General features: G+C 32.9%; 1 protein-coding gene across 3 annotated transcripts in view; it reads left to right on the top strand.

Moving 5' to 3' along the window:
* The first annotated feature begins 3,862 nt into the window (after positions 1-3,862).
* The window catches only part of LOC125667723 (slit homolog 3 protein-like), a 73,449-nt gene continuing 49,866 nt past the window's right edge, over positions 3,863-27,445 (top strand). For all 3 annotated transcript variants that reach the window (XM_056152361.1, XM_056152360.1, XM_056152359.1), the window contains exons 1-3: positions 3,863-4,074; positions 12,069-12,140; positions 18,704-18,775. In XM_056152361.1, coding sequence (XP_056008336.1) covers positions 3,896-4,074; positions 12,069-12,140; positions 18,704-18,775 — 323 coding nt within the window. In that variant the 5' untranslated portion in view covers positions 3,863-3,895. The remainder of the gene's footprint in view (positions 4,075-12,068; positions 12,141-18,703; positions 18,776-27,445) is intronic.

The raw sequence follows: 27,445 nt of genomic DNA, 5'->3' as shown, positions 1-27,445 counted from the left end.
CAAATTGAATTTGACGAATTTATAAATCTAAATGAGCGTGTTTCTAGGCTTTGATTGGGGAAACTGATCTTTATAGAAATGAGGTAACAGTAAATTTGTGTGCACATCTGGATATATCTCTGGGTACCAAATATGGACTTCAAGTCTATTATTGGTGCTCTTATCAACTTCCTGTCAACAAATTTTTAATGAAGCTTCAATAGCTATAAAAACATTCGGAATACAACGTCCGTCGTGAAGAGATGAATAAAGTCCGGGTACGTTGAGACACTACAGTATAAGTTCATATATCCGCGGTTTCCATAACAATCATATCGACCAATTTAGCTAATAGTACTTTGTTGACATATTGTAAAAAGTTGAATATTTGAGATTGCATTTCCGTCCGTTACAATTTAGAATAACACGCAATTTGATATTCAATATGATACTTTCTGAGATTCTCGAAAAAAGTTGAAATGCAGTTTATAATAGACAGAGTGTATTACGTTACTTCATAGCATATAAAATAAGGAAAAATCACCTTTATTCCTGAAAAAGAAATAACACTGAGAGAGAGAGAGAGAGAGAGATATCGCATTAAGTGTCAGCGTTCTTAGGTATAGCAATGAATATAAATACATCTATCGATATATATGTCTATTTATACATGCTACTTTATTCTAAATGTCAAATAAAACACCCTGATACTGTTATAATATGAGCTGATATTTTTTTTAAAACTCCGTGTATGATGTGTGGTGTATGGTGTAATGTTACCTAGGTAACACATAGTTTATTGTAGCTCTCTCTCTCTCTCTCTCTCTCTCTCTCTCTCTCTCTCTCTCTCCTTTTTATCACTATATGACCCCTTTAAGAAAATTCATCAAATCACACTTATCTCTGTTCTCAACCATTATCATAGATCGATCATCATACTGCAATTTATTTCTATTATACTTGCAGAATTGGTTGTAGAATTTGAATTTAAATTATCTTGGTGATTTATTTGTACAAATGAATGTATATATATATATATATATATATATATATATATATATATATATATATATATATGCTTGCATGTGTTGGTAGTACATGGTATGATACCACTGATATCAATTTAATTAAAATTCGACTTTAATAATTAAAAAAAAATCGAAAACATTAATCCATCCCATTTGTACTATATTTATCAACCCAGAACATAATCTTTTCAGATAGGGTAACGTTTGGAGAACTTTGCATTCAATGAAACAATCAATAGTGACTCTGTATTTGAGGAAAAACGATGGTATCCTCGATGGAGAAAAAAATGACATTGAATTATGCGAATTCGACATGCAATCAAATATTTGTATTTCATAAAATTGCATGGATAGGATATGTATAAAGACCTGGGACGCTACATTTAACCATTTATCTTGATGTGTAGTGGTATTATTTCTGTTGCCTGTGAAACTTTTACTCTTATCAACAATACTCAATAGTTTGATCCTAGCATGTTTAAATCATTAAATAAGTGCTAACTGTCATTTCAGATGGGATGATAATAATATGCACAGTGAATTATTTCACAAATGCTATATACTATAAGAAAACGCTAAACATATCTTATACATGCATCAAAACAACAGAGCTGGAGAAAATAAGTAAGTGGACAAGCATAAGTAATTACGCCACATAATGGCATTTCCCATCGTATCCCATTTTAACTTATAAACAATCCTTGCTATTTCAAATATTATCAAACGGAATTCGATGGAATAACCTAGCATACATAAGATATATTTACCATATGATATTGTTTTTGAAGTTTTAAGAAACGCATTTTTGCCTCGTTTTAATTTGGCCTCTTTTGCCTTCGTTGTCAATGGGCAAATTTAAAACTGGGCGAATCTGCTTTTCCTCTAATCGTTTTTGAAAGAAATTTAAAAGAATTTAAAAGGGGCAAATCCTTCAACAAATACAGAAAGGCGAAAATAACACGGATCCAACTCAACCCCGCATATTGTATGGTAAACATTTATAATGAAATAACTAACACAAACCTGGAGGATATACCACAAGTTTACATGTTCAAACATATGATGTTTCAATGAAAAGGTGAAAATAACCAAGATTTATCAATCTTAGAGCTCCTGTCGACTGTTCACACCCACCCCAATCCCTATATTTTAATCAGGTAAACGGAGTTATCCGTAGTCAACAGCAGTGTGCAAAGAATTGCCTCAATGAGTATGAAAGATGTGACAGTGTCTTACCCAATAGTATGGTGTATTGGTAAATCAGAATGTCTAAAGGTCAGAAATTTTGCAACATGCAGACTTTCAACTGCAGTGTTAAATGCTATAAACAAAGATATCCGTTTGCCCCTTTTAAGAATGACGTAGAATTGAAAATGAATTAGAATATTGGATAACAGACATGAATTTCAAGTCTATTGTATTTGCTTCATATCAACTTCATTGAAACAATTTTAATGAAGCTTTGATTGGTATAAAACATTCGGAATACAACGTCCATAGTGAAGAGATTAATAAGTTCCGAGTACTTTCAGACACTATAATAAAAGTACATATGTTCGTGGTTTCCATAACAATCATTTTCGACAATTTAGCTAATTGCGCTTTGTTGACATATTGTGATATATTTAATTTTTGATATTGCACTTCCGTAGGTTACAATGTAGAATAACATTCAATTTAACGTTTAATATCATACTTTCTGAGATTCTCGAATAAGGTTACGATGCAGTTTATGATAGACAGAGTGTCCTAAGTTACTTCATAGCATATAACATAAACAAAAATTACCTTCATTCCTGAAAAAGAAATAATATTGTGATAAAGAATTATATAAGAGAGAGAGAGAGAGAGAGAGAGAGAGAGAGAGAGAGAGAGAGAGAGTTGTCACATTAAATGTCTGAGTCTGTGTGTATAACAATGAATGTACATCTATCTATCGATCTGTATGTATATTTATACCCGCTACTTCATTCTGAATATTAAAACACCTGGATACTGGCATAATTTGAGTTGATATCTTTAACATTTCGTGTTTATTAAATGAAACATCCAATTTGTTTTTTTACTGTTGTAAAACCTGGACGAATACAAAGTCATTTTTCTTCAAATGAATTAAAGCACATTGTATGTTTAGAGCGCAAAAGCACATTGTATGTTTAAAGCGCAAAAGCACATTGTATGTTTAGAGACTAAGTAATTATATTGATGTGAGCGTTAACTCCGGACTATCTGTGTTGCTTTCTTTATGTGTGTGTCTGGTTACTTCTTTAAGACGGTTCCATTTGAATGCACATAATTACTGTATAGCACGAAATTAACTCACGGAGGTAATTTACGCTATATTCGCTGAAACAAAATTTCCGCAAATTCAACACTCAGTGAATTAATATTTCTTATTGATACGAAATTGGGTTCAGGGTATTAATATTTGCTTTTCCGTGAATTAAACCGACCGCGATTTTTTGCGAAATGAAAAAATTGCGATTTTTTTTTAACCTGCTATACAGTAAATCCTTAGTCTTTCTGTTGATTGTGCAAGTTTTACTCTCTGTTTTAACACTAACGATTTACAAGCATACATTCTGAATAGAGAAGGAGAATGGGTTGATTCCTTTATATTATTATATTATTCCTATCCAGTGCGGAATATCTACCACTGCACAAATTATTATAAGACAAAAATTCCAAGTATTTTCTTGGATATTCCCGATATTTGTTTTAATGGATACGAATATGCACATGCTGACACGAGATCAAATAACGTATGTCCTTGCGTTAAAGACAGGGTCCATAATGATTCAGCTCTTGTTCTAACAAGGAAGTTGAATAGTTATACTTTAATAAGAATAGATAGATAGAACTCTCCATTACATGCATATGTAATAACTATGCGGCTGGTGGTTTGGGTGTCTGTCGTGTTCCCTGTGCTTTACAGCCAGGGGACGGACGCCTGTCCTGACGAGTGTTCCTGTGAACAGTCATCTTACTGTAATGGGACTTATGTAGGTTGTGCTTCTAGAGGGCTGAGCAGAGTACCGACTAACATCCCCACGGACACTTGTCATCTGTAAGTTATTCGAAGCATCTTAAAAAGCATAACACATGTTAACAACGTTAAATAGTTGTTATAGAGTTATATTAATTGCGTTATTGCATTATGGGAATATATTTTTTCTTAAGTGAAATTCCGCACTTAACAAATACATGTGATATAAAAACATCAGCGTTATAAGACACGTGTTTTTAATTTTAACAAAGGATATAAATAGTCAGTGTTTGAAGATACGCCTTTAAAAAAAAAGAATATATTGGGATCTATACACTGCTTGCAATGGTTTCTATCAACGTATTGATGTTGTCGTTAAAAGTCATTTCTAGGTTCATTTAAGAAATAAGGATAACACATTCCGGTGTTAAGCATCACACTTAGGGGCCCGTGTTTGCCCAACTCTCTATTCTTGATTTATGAGATTAATCACTGTTCGTTATTTCCACCTTTCACAGTTCATTCCTAGAATGAAATTTCTTTCTTACATTAACGTTTTCCTCTCACCTCTGTCAGCATTCTTATACACTGTATATCTATCAAGCAGATATACGTTCATCCTTGCATTATTACGAATTAAATTGCGTTTGTGAATATTTGTTTATCATTACATTTTGTAAATATACCAAAAGCCAAAAACGTCGGAAATGTAATGATCCCAAAGTTATAAGTATGGAATGTAGATTCGTTGTAATGCTACACATGCTCATCAATTATGCACTACTTTTGGGGTTGCGAGATCGAAAACTTAGGTAAGAGACAATACGAATCTATACCGATGGCTTTAAAAACACTTCTCCATGAATGTCAAAATACGGACACTTCTATGAGGTTTAAAAACGAGTTAACATAATGAGGATGGTGAATTTGTTGTGTATAGTCAAATTTATAATTTGATTCCGTTTGTATGGTGCAAGGTGGATGACCTACATAATTCTTCAATTTAATTCACATGTAGTTTATTATATATTGAAACACCTCCAAAAAGGTTACTATAAATTTGGCATTAGTGCATATTTATCTGGTAAATGCAAGTAAATTCGAATTTTTCAACATAATTTTATTTTTATAGATAAATTATGAATGTATATCCCAACTGATGTTTGACTTATTGACAATTAATTATTGCATATGGTCTATGAACAAAACTTAGTGATGATAATGCATAGCGAACAATTTCATAAATTCCATAGTAAAACAAATGACAAACACGGACAACTAGACATACCAAAGATAGGATCAGGTGCTGAGGAAGAATAAGCACCCCGTGTTTACTGATCACAACAACCATGAAACATATATCTTTATCAGGTAAACGGAATTACATATAACTGTAGTCAAAATCAGAATGCAAAGACCGGTATATATAGCTATGGAATACGTCAGACGGCATTCGACAAATTAGTAGGTCGTATTTGCAAATTTTATAATTATGACGATAATAAAATTAGCAAAATGTTGGTTTTAAAAAAGACTATATTGAGAATTGATAAATAAAATGCCGTCGACATATATAAATGAGGAATAAAAGGTCACAGCAAGATGCTTTTCCATTCTTCCAGGAGATGGAATTAAGACCAAGAGATTCTTTAATAGTTTTCAGTTTTATAAATTATGATATATTTCATTAGTGTAGCCAGACATGGGGTAATGATAATGTGTAATGGTAATGTAAGGACATTCAATTTAACTGTAATGGGGTGTAATGGGTCTATTTGCATTGCAAGAAATGTTAATGTAATAAATTATTTGTAAATAAATATCGTTTTGCTCATTCCAGTATATCCCATCAAATTTACATTACGTCAGATAGTTGATGATATTTTGGAGGTTTAGATCAATTCATTATATTAGTCATTGACTTTTATATCATATGAACAAAATGATTAACTTCAAGGATAATGTCTTTAATAGTTAAAAGCATTTAATGAACACCATTTTAGTTCTAATACCTATGGTATGGTAAACCAACACAAAATCTTTATTGAATGTTTCCCTGAGGTTATTTGTAAGGTCTTAACGCAGACCATTTTGAACTATTTTCAGAAATTGTTCTTTCTATCTGAGTGAAAGGTGAAGATAATGAAGAGTATCAATCTCATAACTCCTATAAGCAATATGAAATAAAGAGTTGGGCAAACATAGACCCATGGAAATACTTGTCAGAGTCAATGAACAAATACTTTCAACAAAAATGGAAAAAGGAAATATTTTTATCAAGTGATCATTCATCCAAAAAAATCTCTGATTCCACGCACAAGTACTCTGAAGTTGAAAAAAAAAATGCTACAGTTTCTCTTTGACAATATCTTCGTGGTCTTCGGTGATGAAGTTTTCCAGTAGTCTGGTGGAATTCTCATTGGTATGAATCGTGGTCCTTTGTTAGCTAATATGTTTCTATATTCATATTAAACATAATTTATTCTGCGTATATTCAGTTGTTAAATCGAGGCAAGCTACTGACAAACAAGTTGATGGTACAATGATTTCAACAGTTTCGATTGAAGATAACATTTTGCAAATTTTATGGTCATTATCGCGATCTAGTTCGCTAATACAACCTATCATTGGGTCAAATGCTTTCTGACGTGTTTTATACCGATTGTTAGGCCGTTCTTGGTACACTGATTTTGATTACGGATAACTCCGTTTACCTGGTCAGAATATAGGGCTCACGGCATGTGTGACCGGTTGACAGGGGATGCTTACTCCTCCTAGGCACCTGATTCTACCCCTGGTGTGTCCAGGGGTCCGTGTTTGCCCAATTATCTATTTTGTATTGCTTATAGGAGTTATGAGATTGATCACTGTTCGTTATATTCGCCTTTTTTTAGCCAGTTAATGTTACCAACTATAGTACTAGTGATGGAAAACAAGGCTGACCACATCAGCACTGCTATATTTTAAAGCTGGGTATATTTTACCTTTTCCAATTGTTGAAAGTTCAAATTTTAGGAGAATTGTTGGAAAATTGGACCGACCCCTGATACCAGATGCCCAGTCATAAATGTCTTTCAAAGAAATCATTCGTGAGAAATATATGGAGGTAAAAGGGAATCTTAAAATTCCACTTTCTCAAACCAAAAGCATATGCTTAACTATGGATTTGCCGTCATATAGAAGCTTTCATAGGAATTACTTGCTATTTCATTATATATTGGACAATTTATTCTGTAACACTGTGCTGCAAGCTGTTTTAAGAGAAACATTCTGCAGAAAAGACCCGAGGAGATTATAAACAAACACTTGCAGTTTGATATTGCAAACAAAATGTGCACCATAGTTACTGAAAATCACTCAAATATGGTTAATATATATAAGATTCTCTGGCCTGGTTTTCATTTTGACAATGAATATGAGTCTGAAGATAATGATAATGCATGGGGCAACAATAAGGGGATGCCTCCTCCTCCTAGGCACCCGATCCCATCCCTGGTGTTTGTCTAACTATCTATTTTGTATTGTTTATTTGAGATTGATCACTGGTCGTTATCTTCACCTTTAATGGATTACACAGAAAATGAGAACAAGGAAGATAATATTGAACACTTGCCAAAACATTCTAAATGTGCACTCCCTGTAAGGGGTGCTTAAGAATGGTTTGAAGAATTGCTCTTTTCATTTAAACAATATAATTGCCAAGGCATCTCAAATTGTTAACTTTGTCAGATCAATTCATGCATCAGAGTATTTATAATATTCGTCAACACAACCTCGCATTGGCTCAAATGCTGTCTGATGTGTTTCATACCGATTGTTAAGCCGTTCTTGGCACACTGATTTGACTGCGGATAACTCCGTTTACCTGATCAGGATATGTGGCTCATGGCGGGTGTGACCGGTCAACAGGGGATGCTTACTCCTCCTAGACACTTGATCCCACCTCTGGTGTGTCCAGGGGTCCGTGTTTGCCCAACTATCTATTTTGTATTGTTTGTAGGAGTTATGAGATTGATCACTGTTCGTTATCTTCACCTTACATGAATGAAGATAACAGGGATCAAATGCAATCAAGTGGAACTCTCAGCTGAAAATGATCAGGTCCATCTTAAAGAGAAACTCAACAATATAAATAGTTCCTTGCATCATATGAGCGTAATATATTTAAGGACTTAATTAACATCCATCTTCGACCCATTTGAATACGAAACACTTCTGATACAAGGAAATGAAAGTGTTAGCCTTACTATTCCGTTCATTCTTGAACTTAAACACCAAGTCCATGCAAACATTTTATCTTTAGTGTACAATAAAAAAATTATGAGTGTATTGAAATAATCTTTGTCATTGCTACTTTCTGTGTTTGAAGATCGGTATTTAATTTTAGCTCCAGTATTAAATCCAAAATTCTAGATAAGGCGGTGTTAGCCTCAGTAAATCAATAGCTAGTAAAAACGAAACATTGAAATATGCAGTTCTATCTCAGGAAAATTATAATAATGAAGAAGCCGATGAAGAACAATTACTTCCGCCAAAGAGAGCTTAGAAAGATTTTTTCAGATTTATGTATCAGTCAACTAGTAAGATAATTCGAGATAAGTCTGGAGTGTCAGGAATTGATATATAGACCAGATCAATGTTTCTGAAATATTGATGACAAAATGCAATAAATAACTTAGATACATTTCTAAAATTGATTGATATGCTGTGTGCTTATACTACTGTATTTTTGAATTCATAAATCCAATATAAATAAATATTTTTCAACCATTTGTTTAGTATCAGTATGATATGTAATGTGTAATGCAATGTACTTTCAATTACATTTCAAAAGTATATCAGATCGCACACTTTGTCGATAGTCGATTGTTGCACTTGAAATATCAATTAGAATGATTATTTATGCGATAAAACGATATTGTGTAGATATATTTGTCTATTCTCATACTGATATTGTATATATTTTCCTAGTGTATTTTAAACGCGGAAGCCTCATAATAATACAAAACCAGATCATATGATTTTGCTCCAGCAGATGTAATTAAAGCCAAATGATGGTTTTCATTTTCATATATCATAATACATGTATAGCATAATTGTAGCGTTGATCAATAAAGGTGAATCAATATATCTTTATAATTTAGAGAACTAAGCTACGATAGCGTAACAACGCTAAAGAATGGGGTGTGTGATGTTTATTCTCACACTACTACTGTTTCAATTGACAGACCCTGAGGCGTACTACTACAACAGTGAACGGGTGAACGAACGTTGAACGGGTTTGTTTACAAAAAATATGTTAATGGGTTTAAACGGAACGGTTTTCAGGGAGAACGGACGGTTTCTAACGGAAACGCTTTGTTCAAATATAGGAGCAAGCGTTTTGGCCTCGATTTCAAATTATACATTTTGGACACTTTTGGTACTCTTTATTCATACATAGGTATGGTAGGAAAAAAATATTACTTGCCACGCTGAAAGTTTCATATTTTTATTGATATCATGAAAATTGAAGGGAAGGTAATTGAAGTTAATTAATATTACAAGTATACGTGCCTTAAATTTCACATTGGGATATTTACATTTATGTAATGTAATCAATAGACAACAATTTCAAACTTTCACCAACAAAAAATACAAATCGAATTGCGTCAATTCAGGCTTTGTCCGCTGTCCCTATCATAATATTGTCACTCTTTACTGATGAAATGTTATATTTTTTCGATTATTTGAAACACAGAAAGGTATTTAGACAGGCGATTTTAAAGAGGAATTTAGTTTGTACATGATTGCATTACATGCATTTTTGTAACCTTTAATCAATGCTCATATACTATACAAATGTACATTACAGTTAATATAGCGTGCCAACCCATTTGAAATTTTCATCATATGCACATCCAGAATAAATGTATCCAAAACGAGATCGATATGTGCGCATCAAAGGGAATATGTAACAAACAATGATCAACCTCATAACTTCTAGAAACAATACAAAATAAATAAATGGGGAAATACGGACCTCTGGACAACCAGAGGTGGGATCAGGTACCTATGAGGAGTAAGCATCCCCAGTGGACCGGTCACACCCGCCTTGAGTCCTTGATAAGGTAAAAGGAGTTATTCGTAGGTAAAATCAGAATACCAAGAACAGTCTCAAAATCGGTCTGAAACACACTAAAAACCATTTGATTCAATGATAGGTTGAATTTGCAAACTAGATCGCTATAACAACCATATAATTTGCAAAATGCTGACTTTAAACGAGACTGTTCAAACCTCTATACCATCAACTTGTCTCGATTTAAAAACTGGCCATAAGGAGAAAAAGCTATTGCGTATCGAATTTAATGATAATTGATAATAAAGGATTCTAATTTCAAAACCAGTGTAATTAATTATCTTCAATAGAAATAATTCATTTTGCGTTTAAGTCAGATTGGGGAATACCCTCATTGTTTCAGAATCACGGTGACCTTTGATGTTGTTTGATGGTATCTGTAAATGTACCAATTCCATACACCTACATTAAAAGGCTTTGACGAAACCTGCCAAATTTAAAGAGGGATATCAAGAAAGCCAATTTCATCTGAAACGCGGACCTATAGTGTGTACACCGTGACCACTCACCCATAGACTGGTACACGTGTACCGTTACTTTAGCAACTCTTTGTGTCTCGATCACCTTATAACTTCTTTTGAAGACGACACCACACCAGTTGAATTCATTTTAATTTCCCAACATTTTCACTATTTTGAAATATGTCAAACTCCCATTAGTCAAAGAGTTATGTGCACTTACAACAGCTCTTATAATTTGATATTGTGTTTGTTTAGAAATCCCCTATTGACAACATTGATGATAATGATAATAGCAATGGTGATAAAAGAAGCCCCACTGCACGAAGTTTTTCTTTTGGTCAACAGTAACATTGCTGCTATTTAATCATTGGTTTCAAAATGATCAGCCCATTGCACATATTTTCTTATTCAGTACGTTGGTGTTCGTTCAGAATCTTAATGGAAGTAAACTTGCCGTTTATCCCAAATTAAACTGTATCCTTTTATGTCGTGATGAGCTGGTGATTTGTCTGTAAACTCTTACGGATTTGAACTGTAGAACTATCCACCTTTGTATAACTTTAAAATATGTTCAATCAGAAGCTGTAGTCTACTATCTGGACCAAGCGCCATATTGACCTACAATAAGAAACGGACGCACGAGTTCCGAATGGCTATACGGCAACGAAAACTATGAAGGAACGAACGCTTTGGTCTGGAAACGGAACGTTTTGGGTTCGAAATGGAACGTTAAACGGTTTAAACAGAAGGGTTTAATATGGGAACGGTTCAAATTGTGCAGTAATATGCTTCAGGATCGGTATCTAGTATTGTGGTTTTGTCGAAGTCGTTTTGTTGACATACTTTACAGTAAGCAATACACAGTGTCATGGTGTGACGTTATAATCCAGCATGCGCAGTACATGTCATATATTACCATATACTTATATGAACATGTTTTAAATATGTACAAAGGAAGGTTTGATTTATATTTTGCATTTCAATAACCATTTTGCATAAAATCACTACCATCATCCTAAACTAACATGGACGGTCACGCCCGCCGTGTGCCGTGTATTTCAATCAGGTAAACAGAGTAATCCGTAGACAAAAGCAGATTTAAAAGAACGGTATAATTTCAATGAAATACCTCAGACAGCTTTCGACATAATGGTATGCCGTATTTGCAATTTAGATCATCATAGCGACCATACAATTTTCGAAATGCTGACTTTAAACAAGACTGCTGAGAATTGTTCATAGATAAAAAAGTTTGTTAATCAATATAAATATTGAATTGAATGCCAAAACAAAAACTCTTTCTTTTTCATGTAGGTGACATTGTACAAATTTTGTCTCATAACAATACAAAACCAGATCATGTTGTTTTTATTTCAGGGGATTTAATTAAGGTCAAGATATTTAATAAATGTGTTCAATTGTATACATTACGATATATTGCATCATAATAACGTTATTTAATTAAGGTTAATCAATATATATTTGTCATTCAGAAGGTTGTGGAACAATGATATAACAACTTTAGAGAATGGGATTTTTGACGGATTGACGAATCTACAGACCTTGTAAGTATCTCTATCTGAATAATAATTACTTGTATGACACAATGCCAGTAAAAAAGGAAATAGGAAATATGTGTTAAAATGTTCAAATTTGAAAACGTTATAAATTTTTACGTCACCATGTCGACAATACAACATTTATTCCGAGTTCCCATGTACCGATACAGCACTCCATATCGACTACGTTTTATCTATCAAAAATATTCATTTTCATTAAAATGTCGATTTGTTACATCCAAGTGAACTCAATATAAAAGACACCGCAAATTCTTCCACATCTGCTTGATACGTAGACATCTTATTGAATATAGATGTTAACGTCAAACTAGCAACCCAACTTTGTGAGAAATAGGATCACTTCTGTTTTCCCTTTGACAACTTAACTGTCTACATCTATGTAACAATATTCCATTATTATATGCATGTGGTGTCAATGTCTTTCAACTGATTCGATAAGGATGTGTTTGTTCTGGATATGGTCAGTTTGATGTGGCCGTCATTAGACCGGACGTATTATGTTATGGCGCTGTTTGTTCGTCTTTCTGTCTGGCTGGCTGACTGGCTTGACTTTTGTACGTAGCATGTACATGTAAGACTTTGAAATTATGTCACAATATATCCCCCAAGAAGTGTAAGATTGAGTTTGCATTTCAGATGGATTGGGTCATCATAGACCTACTTTAGGGCTAAAAGTAGGTCAAACAGACTTCCGCACTTTTGTTGTTACTTAATACATATTTAAACATAAGCTTGAGGGTAAGATCAAATCAAACATTTTTCCAATTTTTTCTTCAGTATATTTGCAGGTATTGCTCTGAAAATGTGTTACTACCTCTCTCTCAGAGAAATACATAATTTGTTCACGTGTTAGATGGACTGGTGCATCATGACCCACGTTAGGGCTTTTATCTTCACTCTTCTTCACCTTTCATTCACAATATGTGTTGTATCAATTCAGAATGCATAATATACTTCCAGGTTTAATGTCACTGTCCGACGAGTGTATATTGCGGTACTCTTGTTAAATCGAGGCAGGGTATTGAGAAATACGTGTAGGTTGATATTACAGGGATTTCTATGCCTTCTTTAAAATCAGCATTTTAGATTACTCACTTTACATGATCGATATATAGTCTTTACGGGGTGTGTGTCGGTCGACGGGATATGCTTATTCCCAATATAGACACTGGGTCCCATCACTGGTATGTCCAGATGTCCAAATGTGCCCTACTGTTAATTTTGTATTTGTATAGGAGTTATGAAATTTGTCACTGTTCGTTATCTTAACATTTTCCTCAAAAGCCGGCATAATCTCCTCCATAGCCATTATCTGGAAAAATAGAGTTATGTCCTTTAATGGTTTCAAAAATTAAACATTAAACGGTTCGGTTAACATTATTATGTCAGAAAGAGTCAATGATAATCTATGTGAAAATTTATAATCGATTGTTGCTGTGTTGACAGGATGACTTCTCGAAAGCGAAATATCTAGCCATTAAGCAACCGCCACTGGTGTTTCACTCATTTCATTTTTCTGTCGATGGAATGACTGAAACAATGATTAAGGACAGAAATCACTGTCAAAACTTTCAATGAATGTCTTCATATATATTGATGACATAACAATGGTATGGAAATTAATTATGAATACAATACGAAATAAAAGCATTATGTATATCATTGACATGCATATACACACAATGATGTATTTTTGGATCATTTTTCTTCTTCGTTAAGGGAGGCAGTTTGCCGCAGCTGTCTTTGCGCAACTGTATGGGGCGCCATAATTTTCTGGGTACATATTCCATATATATTCGGGGCCTCCGTAGCCGAGTGGTTAGAGCATCGGCCTCAACACCATACGGTCTCTCACCTCTACAGGCACGGGTTCGAATCTCGCTCGCGCCGGTAAGGGAGAGATTTTACCAGTTTACTTTCGGAAGGTCGGAAATCTCTTCCCAGGTACATTGTATCTCGGTTCTCTCGTTCACCGATAAAAACTAGGCGTCACCACATAACTGAAAAAAATGTTGATTGTGGCGGAAATCACCAATCAATTAATTCATATATATTCCTTTGGTGATGAATATCATGCACTGATTTCTTACAACTAACAAACTAAATAATTTATTTCGATTCAAAACACTACATATTTTGGCGACCGGAGTGTTTAAAACAAAAACCTCTTCACGATTTTACCTTTCTTGTGTCATTGAATGTATTGTCAATATCTATACCCGTATATGGCGATTTCAATTACTTACTCTATTATTCAAGCAGTAAAAACCTTAAAACCACTTCAAACATCATGTATTTATTAGTTCCATTCATATACTTTACCTAACAGAACATCGATTCTTAATATATATATATATAGTTTGTAAAAAAGAATTCGTATTTGATACAGTAAATACATTCAATAATAAAAGTCAAGAAACACAAAACTTGAATAACATTTCACTGTTAGCGATTTCGGCTTTAATGCATCTTTGGTGTCCATGTTGATTTTTTTTCATACTCTCCTTCTAGTAGTTCATTATCGGAAAAAATGAAGACTTGTTCTACATGTGTATGTTTGAAAACAATACAATGAATTTGATGAGGTAATCAAAATCCGGAAACAACAACACGCACATGTAAACAAAAGGTTATTGATTCTGGTCAATCACTGTAATAAGGGCAGTCGACGATATATTTGTTTACGGTCTAGTTATTTTGCAAACTGGGGCAAAATCCATAATAATGAAGTACTTTTGAATTGTTATGACAACGGCATTGGACACATTTAATGTCACCTGTGATTTTATTTTTCGGCTAATCTTTTCAGAAGCGTTTGCATATAAGCTATCCCTGCTGTAATCATGATCGCAGCGTAAATTCACTGCTACGTCATCTTTGAAAGTTACCCATCAAGAACATAATGGTCTCCGACAAACACTTATGTATCAAATGAAAAATTCCAGTTGATTTAAAAACTTCTACCAGATTTTCTTTACTTCAAAACAATCTACAAAACAAGTGGTCAATTGTTTCTATGTTACTTTTGCAAAGCGTACAAATGGGAGAGTTGATTGATTTAAGTTTAAGATAATTATTGGTAGGAATTATTCAATGAAGTATTTGAAATTGTAACTATTGAAACGTTGACCCTTTTTTACCTTAAAGGGGAGTTCAATTTTTTTTTATTCCATACAGTTCAGCATTATCTACCCATTTTGATACTGAGATAATTGGTACCCGTTTTTTATCTATTAAAGCATTGTACATTTCTTTGCATCCCTTTTCATTTAAAAAAATATAGAAATTGTTTTTAGGGATAAACAGTTTAATTTGTTTTTCTACTTTCTTTTATATTTACATGTCTAGTTTTTTTTTCTATGACTACCTGTCTCAGATATACAATATTTGTTTTGATACCTGAATCACTGAGTGCCTTGAAGCTATTGAAGTAGTCATTAGAATCAAAGAGACCAATTACATATATCATACCAGCTTTACAACTTCTCTTCCAGAATATAGGACTATTGTTTATTTTGATATTTGAGTTAGACCATATATGTTCAAAGACATCTAACTCTTTCTTTGAATGAAAATGAATGAATATGAGAATTCGTAAAATATATAAAAACCCCAACAAACAAAAACACAATGCTGGATTCATTGCTTATGATTTTGATCCAACTGGAAAACCATTGTTTCCAGAAATTATAATTTATTTTTAACATATAGTGAGGATATTTTTGTGTTATAGTTCAGTTCAACTACTTCATTAAGGTATACAGAAAATTTAATCCCTACATGATCAAATGTTGTATTTTGCCAGTCAATTTTCCATCTGGACCGATGGAAAACTTCATCTGAAATGTCTAAACTGTCGATACATACCATTTTAGTTTTAGAGAAATTTATTTTAAAACCAGGGACTTTGGTGAAGTATCTAGCTCTCTACGGATACCGTCCATGGATTCAGGTGATCCATCTGCGAACAATGAGGTATTATCAGCATACTGTCAAAAAATTATATTTCTTCCTCTCAATTGGTATTCCTTTTATATATGTATCATTATTCCAAGGACACAGAGCAAGAACAAAATATCAGGTGATATGGAGTCGCCTTGCATACAGCCTCTTTTTGTGTGAAAATACTCTGAGGTTATTCCATTTTGTATGACACAATATTTTATGTCACTAGAGAAGGTTTTTATTCTATTAGTCAAGTGTTTCATATATAAATCCCAGGAGATTGGGGCTTGTTTTCAAATTCTTTTAACATTTACAAATCAGTTATTTGATTGATGTAGTTTATATCAAGAATCCAGCAAAGGTACGATACTCCTATTAAATACCCCATTGATTAGGATATTTAATATGTCTAAAACCAAAGTATGATTTTTAAGACTTTCATTTGTGAAATGACATTTGGAATATAAATACGATTGCCAAAGGTGGAATTAATACCAAATTCGTTTAAAATACAGTTGTAGTAATGAGCCTTGCAAACAAAAACACTAAGTTGTTACAAGCTTTGTGAACTGCAACCAAAACGTATTCCTTTTTTGACCTATGTAATTCTTTTATCACTTCTTGTTTACTAAACACAGAATTATAGACGATACATATGTTTGTTTGGATGTGTCGAATACAGAAATATAATATTCTTCTTATACTTTTATCAATCCTGACAAGGTATCAAGGGAAAAGTATTCTATCACAATTACGAGTTATTCCGAAACTAGGTGATATACCACCTTTCCTAAAACAATAAACATGCAATGGTGAAAATGTTATCAATATAGTCTCATATTGAGTGCATAAAATCCCATCATAGTTTGATATAAAGCTGGTAGATTCTTTTCAACATTTGAAATAAGGTGTTGGCACCAATACATCATTTTCATATAAATTGTAGTTTGGAAACTTGCTTTAACTCAGTGCAAAATTATAAATCATATTCATCAAACGCAAAAAATGTACCTGTGTATCGAATTCGTTGGATACCATACCCAGGTGATAATGGAATATTGCTACATATATATGTAAAGGGTAAAGGGAGAAACTGAAATAATCCTTTGCTATGAATTTCATCTGTATTTTTTTTTTCAATTAATGTATTGTATACAGTGGAGGAAAGTAAAACATCAAAATATGAAACAATGGATCACTGTTCGTTATCTTCACTTTTCATTTGGAAGAATATATGGTGTTTTAATTTTTACAGGAGTATGCCTTATCGACATATCGGTGAAATTGATTATTGTTGAATGCATGTAATAGATAAATCATCGTTGATGTACTTAAAGATCAAGTCTAAAGCCATATTTTGTGCAAACGCTATGCTTTCGCGTATTTTTATTGATTATTTAATTATTTATTTTTATTTACAGTATTTATATAGCGCATTATATAATAAAAAAGAAAATTACTCTAAGCGCTTTACAATAATACAACAATAAACTGCAATTAAAAATTGAATATATCTAAAATAGTGTTTAAAAAATCGTTTCATTAAAAGAATATGAATTATATCGCTGGTTTACACAAAATAATGATTAATCTACAGAAAATACATACAAAAAGGTTTCATAAAAGAGAATATTAATGCTGTCACTGGAAATGGCTTACATAAAATCGTGATAAGCAAGTCTGAAGTAGTAAGTTTTTAATTTTTTCTTGAAAAGTTCGAAAGAATTTTCGTTGCAAATATAACTTGGAAGGTTATTCCAGAATGTGGCGGTTGCTTTGTCAAACCTTCTGTCGCCATACGTTTTGGTCTTAACTCTTTTGAATAAGCATGGCGTTTTCGGATCATAAAGATTTTGATGGTTTGTATGGACTGACCAGTTCTTCAAGGTAGGCAGGTACAAGACCGTGGTGAGCTTTGAATGTGTACATTAACAATTTCTACTCAACCCTGAACTGTACTGGAAGCCAATGGAGTTTCACTAAAACTGGTGTTATGTGCTCATGTTTCTTAGTTCTTGTAAGCAGCCGTGTTGAATTATGCACACGCTGTAACTTTGACACTATGTCAGAATTAACACCATAGAAAAGGGCGTTTCCATAGTCTAAACGCGAAGTCACTAGCAAACTGATCAAAGTCTTGCAGACGTCTTCAATAATGAATGTTAAAGAATGGTCTTATGCCTCCAATGTTTCGGATCTGAAAACAAGCATGCCTTTGATATAGGAGTTGCCTGTTTTCGCATGCTTAGTGTTCTGTCAAAAATACACCAAGGTTTTTAGCAAACTAAACATCATACACAACGGATCCATCAAACGAAAGATGACAATCTTTTTAGTTCGTTCACTCGATGTCGAGGCACAAACACGATAAGTTCGGTTTTGTCCTGGTTTAATTTTAACATATTTGAGCTCATCCACACACTTATATCTGACAAGCAAGCCTCAAGGCGCCTGGATATATTGTTCCAATTATCGAACGCCTTGATCACTGGATAAACTTGAGTGTAATAAGCGTTGGGGTATTGAATCAATTTGTACAGTAATATATTTTAATATTGCTGTGTTCATGAATTAAAGTTAATCAGGAAATCTTTCTGATTCAGAGACCTGGGCTTGAATAAGATAACAACGTTACAGAATGGAAACTTTGATCAGTTGGCAAATCTACATACACTGTAAGTATTTTGATATAGATACCAATCAATTACAATACAACATAGAGTAATGGAGATTATAAATACTTTAAGATATTATTTCCTGTTTCATAACAATGTAAATAACATTAAATATATGTTATTTCTTTATACACTTATTCACGATTCCCTTTTAAAAAATATGAAATGAGTGGTTATATATCATCTCATGAATAACATTGATATAGATAATGCACTGCAGGCTATTGAGAATATATCTAAATCATAAAATGTCTCTGTTCTCAAATGACGCATATATTTCACATACCTGACACATACATTGCAAATCACACCAGCATTTTAACCACATACTATACATATTGTAAAAACAAATATGACACATATACGCATGAGAACATGCGTTCTATATTCGAGTACGTATGTCATACATTCTTTTATGAATATGTTTAACGTATGTTTTTGTTTGCTTGACAAATCAAATATACCTTGTATGAATGTTTACAACAAATGAATAGCATGCTTACCTTATATGGTTAAAGCTCCTTGAAATCAGCATACAGATAAGAATGAAAGTAACAATGTATACACATGTTTTCTATATGAATAAAAACATGAAAGTTGAAGATAACGAACAATGATCAATCTCAAAATAGCTATAGGTAATATAAAATCTTGATCTCTGTCTCTGGTAATACGATCGTGAGTCGGACGACTTTGATGGTGATTTTAACCACATTCATACAATAAATTCATTTTTCGCTGTTATTGATTTAATAAATCAATGGTTAAACATTAAGATTTGTATTCCTGTTTTGATTACGGTGTCATCATTTATTTTTACACTTGACCATGAAAAGCACTGAAAACCGAGATAATCGGATTTCACATATTCTGATCGTTTATACGTTTGATCTGAAACTTAAACAAATGCGAAAAAGAAATTAATTTGAATGTGTTAAATACAAATATGTACTAAATTTAACATAGAAACTGCAGAATGTATGTTTCGTTTGAAAACATTCTATTCTGCTTATGTTCAAACGTAATAAATCAATTTGACCTTGAGTCTGACAATTGCTATTTGATACAAAGTGGTGGATTATTCGTTTGTCCTCCAATGAAACAAAGTTTTTTTTTCATTGGTGAATGATTTATGGTTATGATGGACCATCATTAAAGTGTTTGCATTAGCAAACATAAATGCATCCGTTAATGCAAAATTTATCATTACTGGATTTGACATCATTAGTGGTTGCTACAAACATATTACTGGGTGAATTGTTGTCCGACTTCTATCATACCGATTGTTAGGCCGTTCCTGGTACATTGTTTTTGACTACATATAACTCTGATGATGAAAGCAACACTAAGATGTGTTTTCTTCTCACATAGAAGTTTTTGTTCACATTTGCCTAAAGGTGGTTCCCAAGTGTTTCTGGGTCTGTAGAGAGGTAGCTATATTATTATATTTTCATTTAAGATTCCATTTCAATTCTGTGATTTATAGAATGTTTCAAAGCTTCAAAATTGAAAAAAAGTTGCGTGCTTTAAACAAATTCATGATCCGTTCATATTCAATATGAACGGATTGTGTGCTGCGCAGAAATTGGTTGATTCATAGAGGAAAGTGCGATTTGTAATACCAATATTCTTATATAAACATTATGTGTTCTAGTTTGTACATTATACATCTAAGAATGTGAAACACATTGCTTGATAAAAACGTTTGTCGTTTTTTAGGCATTCGTAAGCTAATAGCGATATGATGATTTCAATAACAAGTATGTATAATCAAAGTTTGCATTTCCTAAATTAAAATTCTAGTGACATTTCAATTAGACATAGCTGTAAAAAACAATAGAACAATTTCGTCAAATTTTTTCCCGATCTTTTGTCATACACTTCCTATATAAACAAGAGACACGGGTGCCACATTTGACTAGTTGTAACACAATGTCTTATATATCCTGATAAAAAAGAATAAAGATATCGAAACAGAGTAGTATGCAAGGTGAAGATAACGAACATTGATCAATCTCATAACTCCTACAAGCAATACAAAATAGATAGTTGGGTGAAAACGGACCCCTGGACACACCAGAGGTGGGATCAGGTGCCTAGGAGGAGTAAGCATCCCCTGTTGACCGGTCACACCCGCCGTGAGCCCCATATCCTTATAAGGTAAACGGAGTTATCCGCAGTCAAAATTAGTGTGCCAAGAACGGCTTAACAATCGGTATGAAACACGTCAGACAGCATTTGACCCAATGCAAGGTTGTATTGACGAACTAGATCGTTATAACGACCATAGAATTTGCAAAATGCTGACTTCAATCGAGACTGTTGAAATCCCTGTACCATCAACTTGTTTGTCAGTATCTTACCTCGATTTAAAAACTGACTATACCCAGAACAAGCTATTGCATATCGAATAAGTTGAGATATATAAACACCATATGCAGGTGATAATGGAATATTGCTACATAAATGTGGGAAGTTGACGATGGAGAAGCTGAAATCATCCCGTTTGTCATACAGTTGAGTTGTTAGTTTGCCGTTAATGTCTACTTTCAATAAAAAAAAGTATATTAGAAAAAGCGTGGACACTTTAGCCGAAAATGTGTATAATTTTTATTTGTTTTTAAACGTTTGCACATGGACGCAGACATTTGCAGTACACATATCAAAGTATGTAACAAGCGTGTGAAAAGTCCTTTATCAGGATAGTCTGATACATGTATATTGAAATACTTAAACAATATCAATTTACATTTGATAGAGATACAAATAGTATTTCCTACAACTATACTACTACTATTGCATTCAAACTTTCTAATTGTAAACAAACTTTGTAGTGCTTAGATACAGACCATCTTCTACGTAATCCACCAACATATCCTTCATCTTTTTTCAACTATAGTTCAACTGGGCATGTCATTACTAGTGATGTTGATATAGTTGAATATGAGGACTTCAAATCACTTATTCTAAAACTCATCAATACAGATAATATCGGTTTTTCAATTGGTGAGAGAATTTCCAATTATGAATTATGTCAAAGAATATGTCAGACAATGGAGTAAATAGAAATAGGGCTTGCTACATTTTCAGAATGGATTAAAAGTATAAGACAAATATTAAAATCCCGCATTAGACACATAAAAACAAAAGTACCTACCATCTATCCCTTGTGTTTAGTAAACCAGAGGTGATAAAAGAATTAGATAAGTTATATGAGGAATATGTTTTGGTTGCAGTTGACAACGCTTGTAACACTATTTCTTTGTAAGGCTCATTATTACAACTGTATTATATACGAACTTGACAGTAATTCCACTTTTGATAATCGTACTTATACTCCAGCTCCCCTTTCAAAAGATGAAATTCTTCAAAACCATGCTTCAGTTTTGACACATTTAATATTCCAGTCAATGGGTTAAATGAATATGAAGATTCCTAAACTATATAAAAACCCTAACAAACAAAGATACATTGTTGTATCCAGTAAGTGCCTCATTGACAATATCTTCGTGGTCTTTGGTGAGCAGTTCGTCCTACAGTACAGTACATGAGCAACAATTTTGCTCCTTTATCAGCTGACCTGTTTTTATCCTATGAAACAAAATCTATTCAAAATTCTCTACATGAGAAGAAACAATCTCTTGCTGTGTCATGCAGTGTAATTCGACATTTAGATACATCGACGTTTCATGTATTAACAACAAAAACTTTCATTCATGTGTCGATTCCATAGATCCCTGCGAACTCTAAATAAAAGACACCACGGAGTCGTCCACTCTTGCTTTGTGCTTTGTATTTTATTGAAAGTAGATATTAACGGCAAACAAACAAGTCAACCTTTTGACAAACAGGATGATTTCAGCTTTCTCATCGTCAACTTGTCATATTTATGTCGCAATATTCTATCATCACCTGCATATAATGTTTATATCTCTCAACTGATTCGATACACAAGAGCCTGTTCTGTGTATGTTCAGTTTCTAAATCGATGACAAACAAGTTGATGGTACAGGGGTTTCAACAGTCTCGTTTAAATTCAGCATTTCGCAAATTCTATGGTCGTTATAAAGATCTAGTTGCCAATACAACCTATCATTGGGTCAAATGTTATCTGACGTGTAACATACCAATTTTTAAACTGTTCTTGACACATTGATTTTGACTACGGATAACTCCGTTCACCTGATCAAGATATATTGCTAAAGGCGGGTGTGAACGGTTTATAGGGGATACTTACTCACGTGAATACAGTAGGTGGTGTTTTATTTGAAGTTTACAGGAGTATGTCTTATCGACATATCAGTGAAAATGATCAATGTAATAGATGAATCATCGTTAATGTATCTAAATATCATGTTTAAAGCCACATGTTGTGCAAACAATATGTTGTTGGGTATTAAATCAGTTTGCGCGATAATAAAGAACTACATAACACAAGAGACATTTATGGCCCCCTTTTCAAATTTACTCATTTCTATCACAGTAGTAGTGTACATGTGTATGGATAAAAAAATACATGATTTACTATGATATCTTTAATATTGATTACTTAACAACGCATTGAACATATCAACAATGAAATTGTTCATTTCCATAAATATTTCAAATGCAAGACTCAAAGTTCAAATTTTTAAACTGGAATGATAACATTTTATCAATTTCAAATTCCATCACCTTGTATTTGAACAAAAATTTACGATTGCACTTTTTTAAGTGTTCAATGCTCATATTTCCTTAGTCACTGTACAAGTATACCTTAGCAACAGTTCATATTGTAAATATATACATCTAACACATGACATTAAATAACTGAGAAATTAATTAAAACTGATTCATTACACTTTCAACAGTGAACTGCTATGATTTATCCATTCAATAAAAATAAAATCATACTTTATATTTTCACTAGTGAAAATAACAACTGATTGTGACGCCATGTTAACTGATAGTGACGTTATGTTGTGTTTTACTATACCATCCAATAAGATTTGAAGTAAAAGAAAATGTAATAAACAAAAAATCTAATGCTTTGTATTCACAAGTAAAACAATATTCTTTTTTATATATTCACTTGTGCTTTACATTCGTAAGGGTATAAAAGAAACTGTCTTACGAGTGAAATGAATTCCATAGCCAACTACAAAACATCGTACATTTACAAATAGATCACCAACATTTAATTTTATGTATCATTAGTTTCTAAGCAATCAAACGTCAGTATCACGTCAACAATTAACTAACATTTTTTATCAATAATTAGGGGAGTGTTAGAATCAGAAAACTGTGTTTTACTCCTCAATAACAGAACTACAGTCAGAATTACTTTGTGGAATCTCACCAGCCTATAATACAGATTTAGAAAAAATTAAGCTTTGATCATAGTGTTGTCCTTGTAACATTTGATACCCTAGGTACCAAAGTACACTGGAAACATATACACATCTTACCAATCTGACTCCAGCTTTGCACGTGCATTAACAACCAGTTATTTCCCCATCTAAGTTGTACTGTACAAACAGAGTGTGTGTGATACTATTGCTGTGACGGGACTGCATTTTGATCTTTAGAAGGTTTTCTTTTATTTTACAAGCATTCAGTTCGAATGAGTTGTTTTTCTTCATGTGCTATTTTCCATATAATGGCGCTTGCTCTAATTGATAAATGTCTAATGTGATTTGACGCAGTTTTTTCTCAGTATGTACAGGGAATTATTTCTGCTGGTTAGACGATCCGTCTACAACTGTATACACTGATCTCTTCTTCAGAAAGCCTTCTTGTTCTACCAGACTCTGGATATGGTTTCCCTGTTTACTCTTTTCAAGCGTTTCCTCTGCCAATTTGATATCGTCTGGATTTTGTCTTGCAAGCGGTGGTCGATATCTTTTTCATATTGCTGAAACCAATCTAATTAATTCACCGATATATTGTATGTATTGATTAGAAACAACTTTGTCGAAAACCTGCCACTGCCTCAGCCTTCCATTCACACTCTCGACAAATCCATATGATTTTTAGAACAAGGTGACTAGCATTTTCATCTTCCGTAGAATGTTGTTTGACACCCTTCTTCAAAACATTGACATATGTACTGACAATCCCTGTTTCTCAAGAAACTCCACATTGTTGCTTTTATTCTTATCTGTATGATGATTTCAAGGACCTTTAATCATATGACGTAAGTATGCTATTCATGTTTTGTAAACATTCATATAATGTATGTTTGAAAACAGATTTAGCAAACAAACAAAAACACACGGTAAATATATTCATAAAATAATGTATTGCATACATACTCGAATATGTAACGCAATTGCTCATGCGTACATGTGTCATAGTTGGTTTTACAATATGTATAGTATGTGGTTAGAACGCGGGTCTGATTTGTAATGTATGTGTCAGGTATGTGAAATGTATGTATTATTTGAGAACAGAGACATTTCATGACTTATATATATTCTCAATAACCTGCAGTGCATTATCTATATCAATGTTATTCATGAAATTACATTTTTTTTTTCATTTTCAAGTTTGTATGAAATTCAATATTCTGATACTTAAATTGGAATTTATGCATACAGCATTTTTTGTTTTGCATGTAAAATTAGAATAATAGGAATTCTCCCCCTTTGTCTATAAGACAGGAACAACTTGTCTGGTCTTCAACTGGATCGATCTCTGAGGATTTAGGATTTGGATATATGAATTCAAAAATTTTCTGAAGGTTGTTAGATTTCTCTGTCAAAACTTGAAACCCTCGATTTGATATATCAATATTGGTAGGTACGTAGAATTGTTTTTCAAAGTGCATGTGTGGGGAAAAGGTGGGGGAGGGGGGGGGGGGGGGGGGGCTGCAGCTGACTTCAAGCAAGCACAAAAAACCCACATCTAATAAAGATGTTTATTTTGCCCAAACTTCAGAATCCTAGATTGTAGGGGGGGCGTCCTACTTCATTACATACATGTAGGTTAAAAAAACCCATTTCAATCTTGAAATCTTATCATCAGATTATACTATTAAAAACAGTGGAAGGGAGTAGTCACACAGTACACCTTACATTGAATGTGATAATGTAAACTAACTTTACATGTAGAAATAACGGGAAATGAACAGTGTCAAAAACGTTTCCTCCCTGATTCCACGTGTCTGCTTGGAACAACCCCATTTATTACACCTGATTTAATACCGCTTGTATGTCAATTACCTTCCAATGTTAATTATGCCTTTAATGGAAATCTACATATGTTCAGAAAAAAGTAAATCATAAAATGCTTAAGTATGGTTCCATGTAAAAATCAGGCAGAGGGTGACAAGTCGACCGTCAGGGATCGAGCCGATACTTATATATATAGTAACATTGTTTATAGGAAATCATTCGGTGATAATATTTTTTTCATATGACGCACCTTCACAGAGCTGTGTTACTAAAAGTAGAATATCCATGTTTTGACCAAAATTGACTCATAAAAATGCTATATATTCTTAAAGGTTTTGTTAAATGAAAAGATCATACATTTTCAAATGGCTTATATAAAATGAAGAAGAAGGCTACTGTTTACGAATTTCTGTTGTCACAGTGAGTATTTGTTATGTGTTACCATGGTAACCGTTGCTGCAGTTAACGAAAGGATTTTCTAACGGAAAAACATTCCAACTTTAAGACCATTTTTCTCAAAACAGCAAACACTTTCAAAAGAGTTTTATAATTAGACGGATAAAGTACATGCTATTGAATAATTTTTACTCAATATTTTTTTGAAAGTTTTTACTGTACTCGGAAAAAAATATATGAAAATTGTGAAAAATGGCGGGAAAATAATATATTTTCATGTTTTTAAATTTTCTTCTACTTACAAACTATTCAACAAGTATACTTTTCTGTCATGTTCTAGTAATTATCATATTTATAAATATCTAAAATGATCTTCTTTATGTGTTTACATACCATATTGATATGTCTATAGATGTAAATGCAAGAAACGATGCATAGCATTTTGGGTCGGGATCGAAAGTCCGTTTATTATTAACCCATTTCTTTCAGATTTCCTCAGGTTATTGTAAACAACTTATTAGACCGGTCTTTATAGGATATTTTGCACTGAATGGCGAGTTTAACTTGCAAGTATTTTTGGCTGGATAGTTGTGAGTGTGTGGGTAATTAACAGATTAAAGAAAAAATGCTTGGTTGGCAATTGTTTTTCATTTTGAAATTCACCTATCAACAACTCTTGTGAGGCTGGTCAACGACGTACGTTGTAGGTTACTCGAATGACAAGAGATTGGCATTATAGTCCCAAGTATAAAGAGAATGAATGCCTATGCTCTTTTAAAACATATATCTTTAGAAAAACGTTCAAGGGAATCCCATGATAAAACATTAAGATATAATTTATCAACTTTTGTATTTTACCCTAAATAATTCATTGAAAATATCTTTTATTTGAAAAATCATTTTGAATTCATTTTTTCTCTGTGTAATATGAAATTTAAAACATTTATTACAAAGCATCTGGACATTTAACACTTTGACTAACAATTCTAGAACATGAGAGGGCTCAAATTTTAAAATAAACTTATTAGCACATGATTTCCTTATGAATCCTTTGTAAGAGTGGAACAAAAACATTTAGTGAAATGTACGTTTTTACAGTCGTATAATATATATGTTTGTT

Source organism: Ostrea edulis, chromosome 10, assembly GCF_947568905.1.
Source record: "Ostrea edulis chromosome 10, xbOstEdul1.1, whole genome shotgun sequence".
Taxonomy (NCBI): domain Eukaryota; kingdom Metazoa; phylum Mollusca; class Bivalvia; order Ostreida; family Ostreidae; genus Ostrea; species Ostrea edulis.
This window is presented reverse-complemented; position numbering and strand designations above follow the sequence as displayed.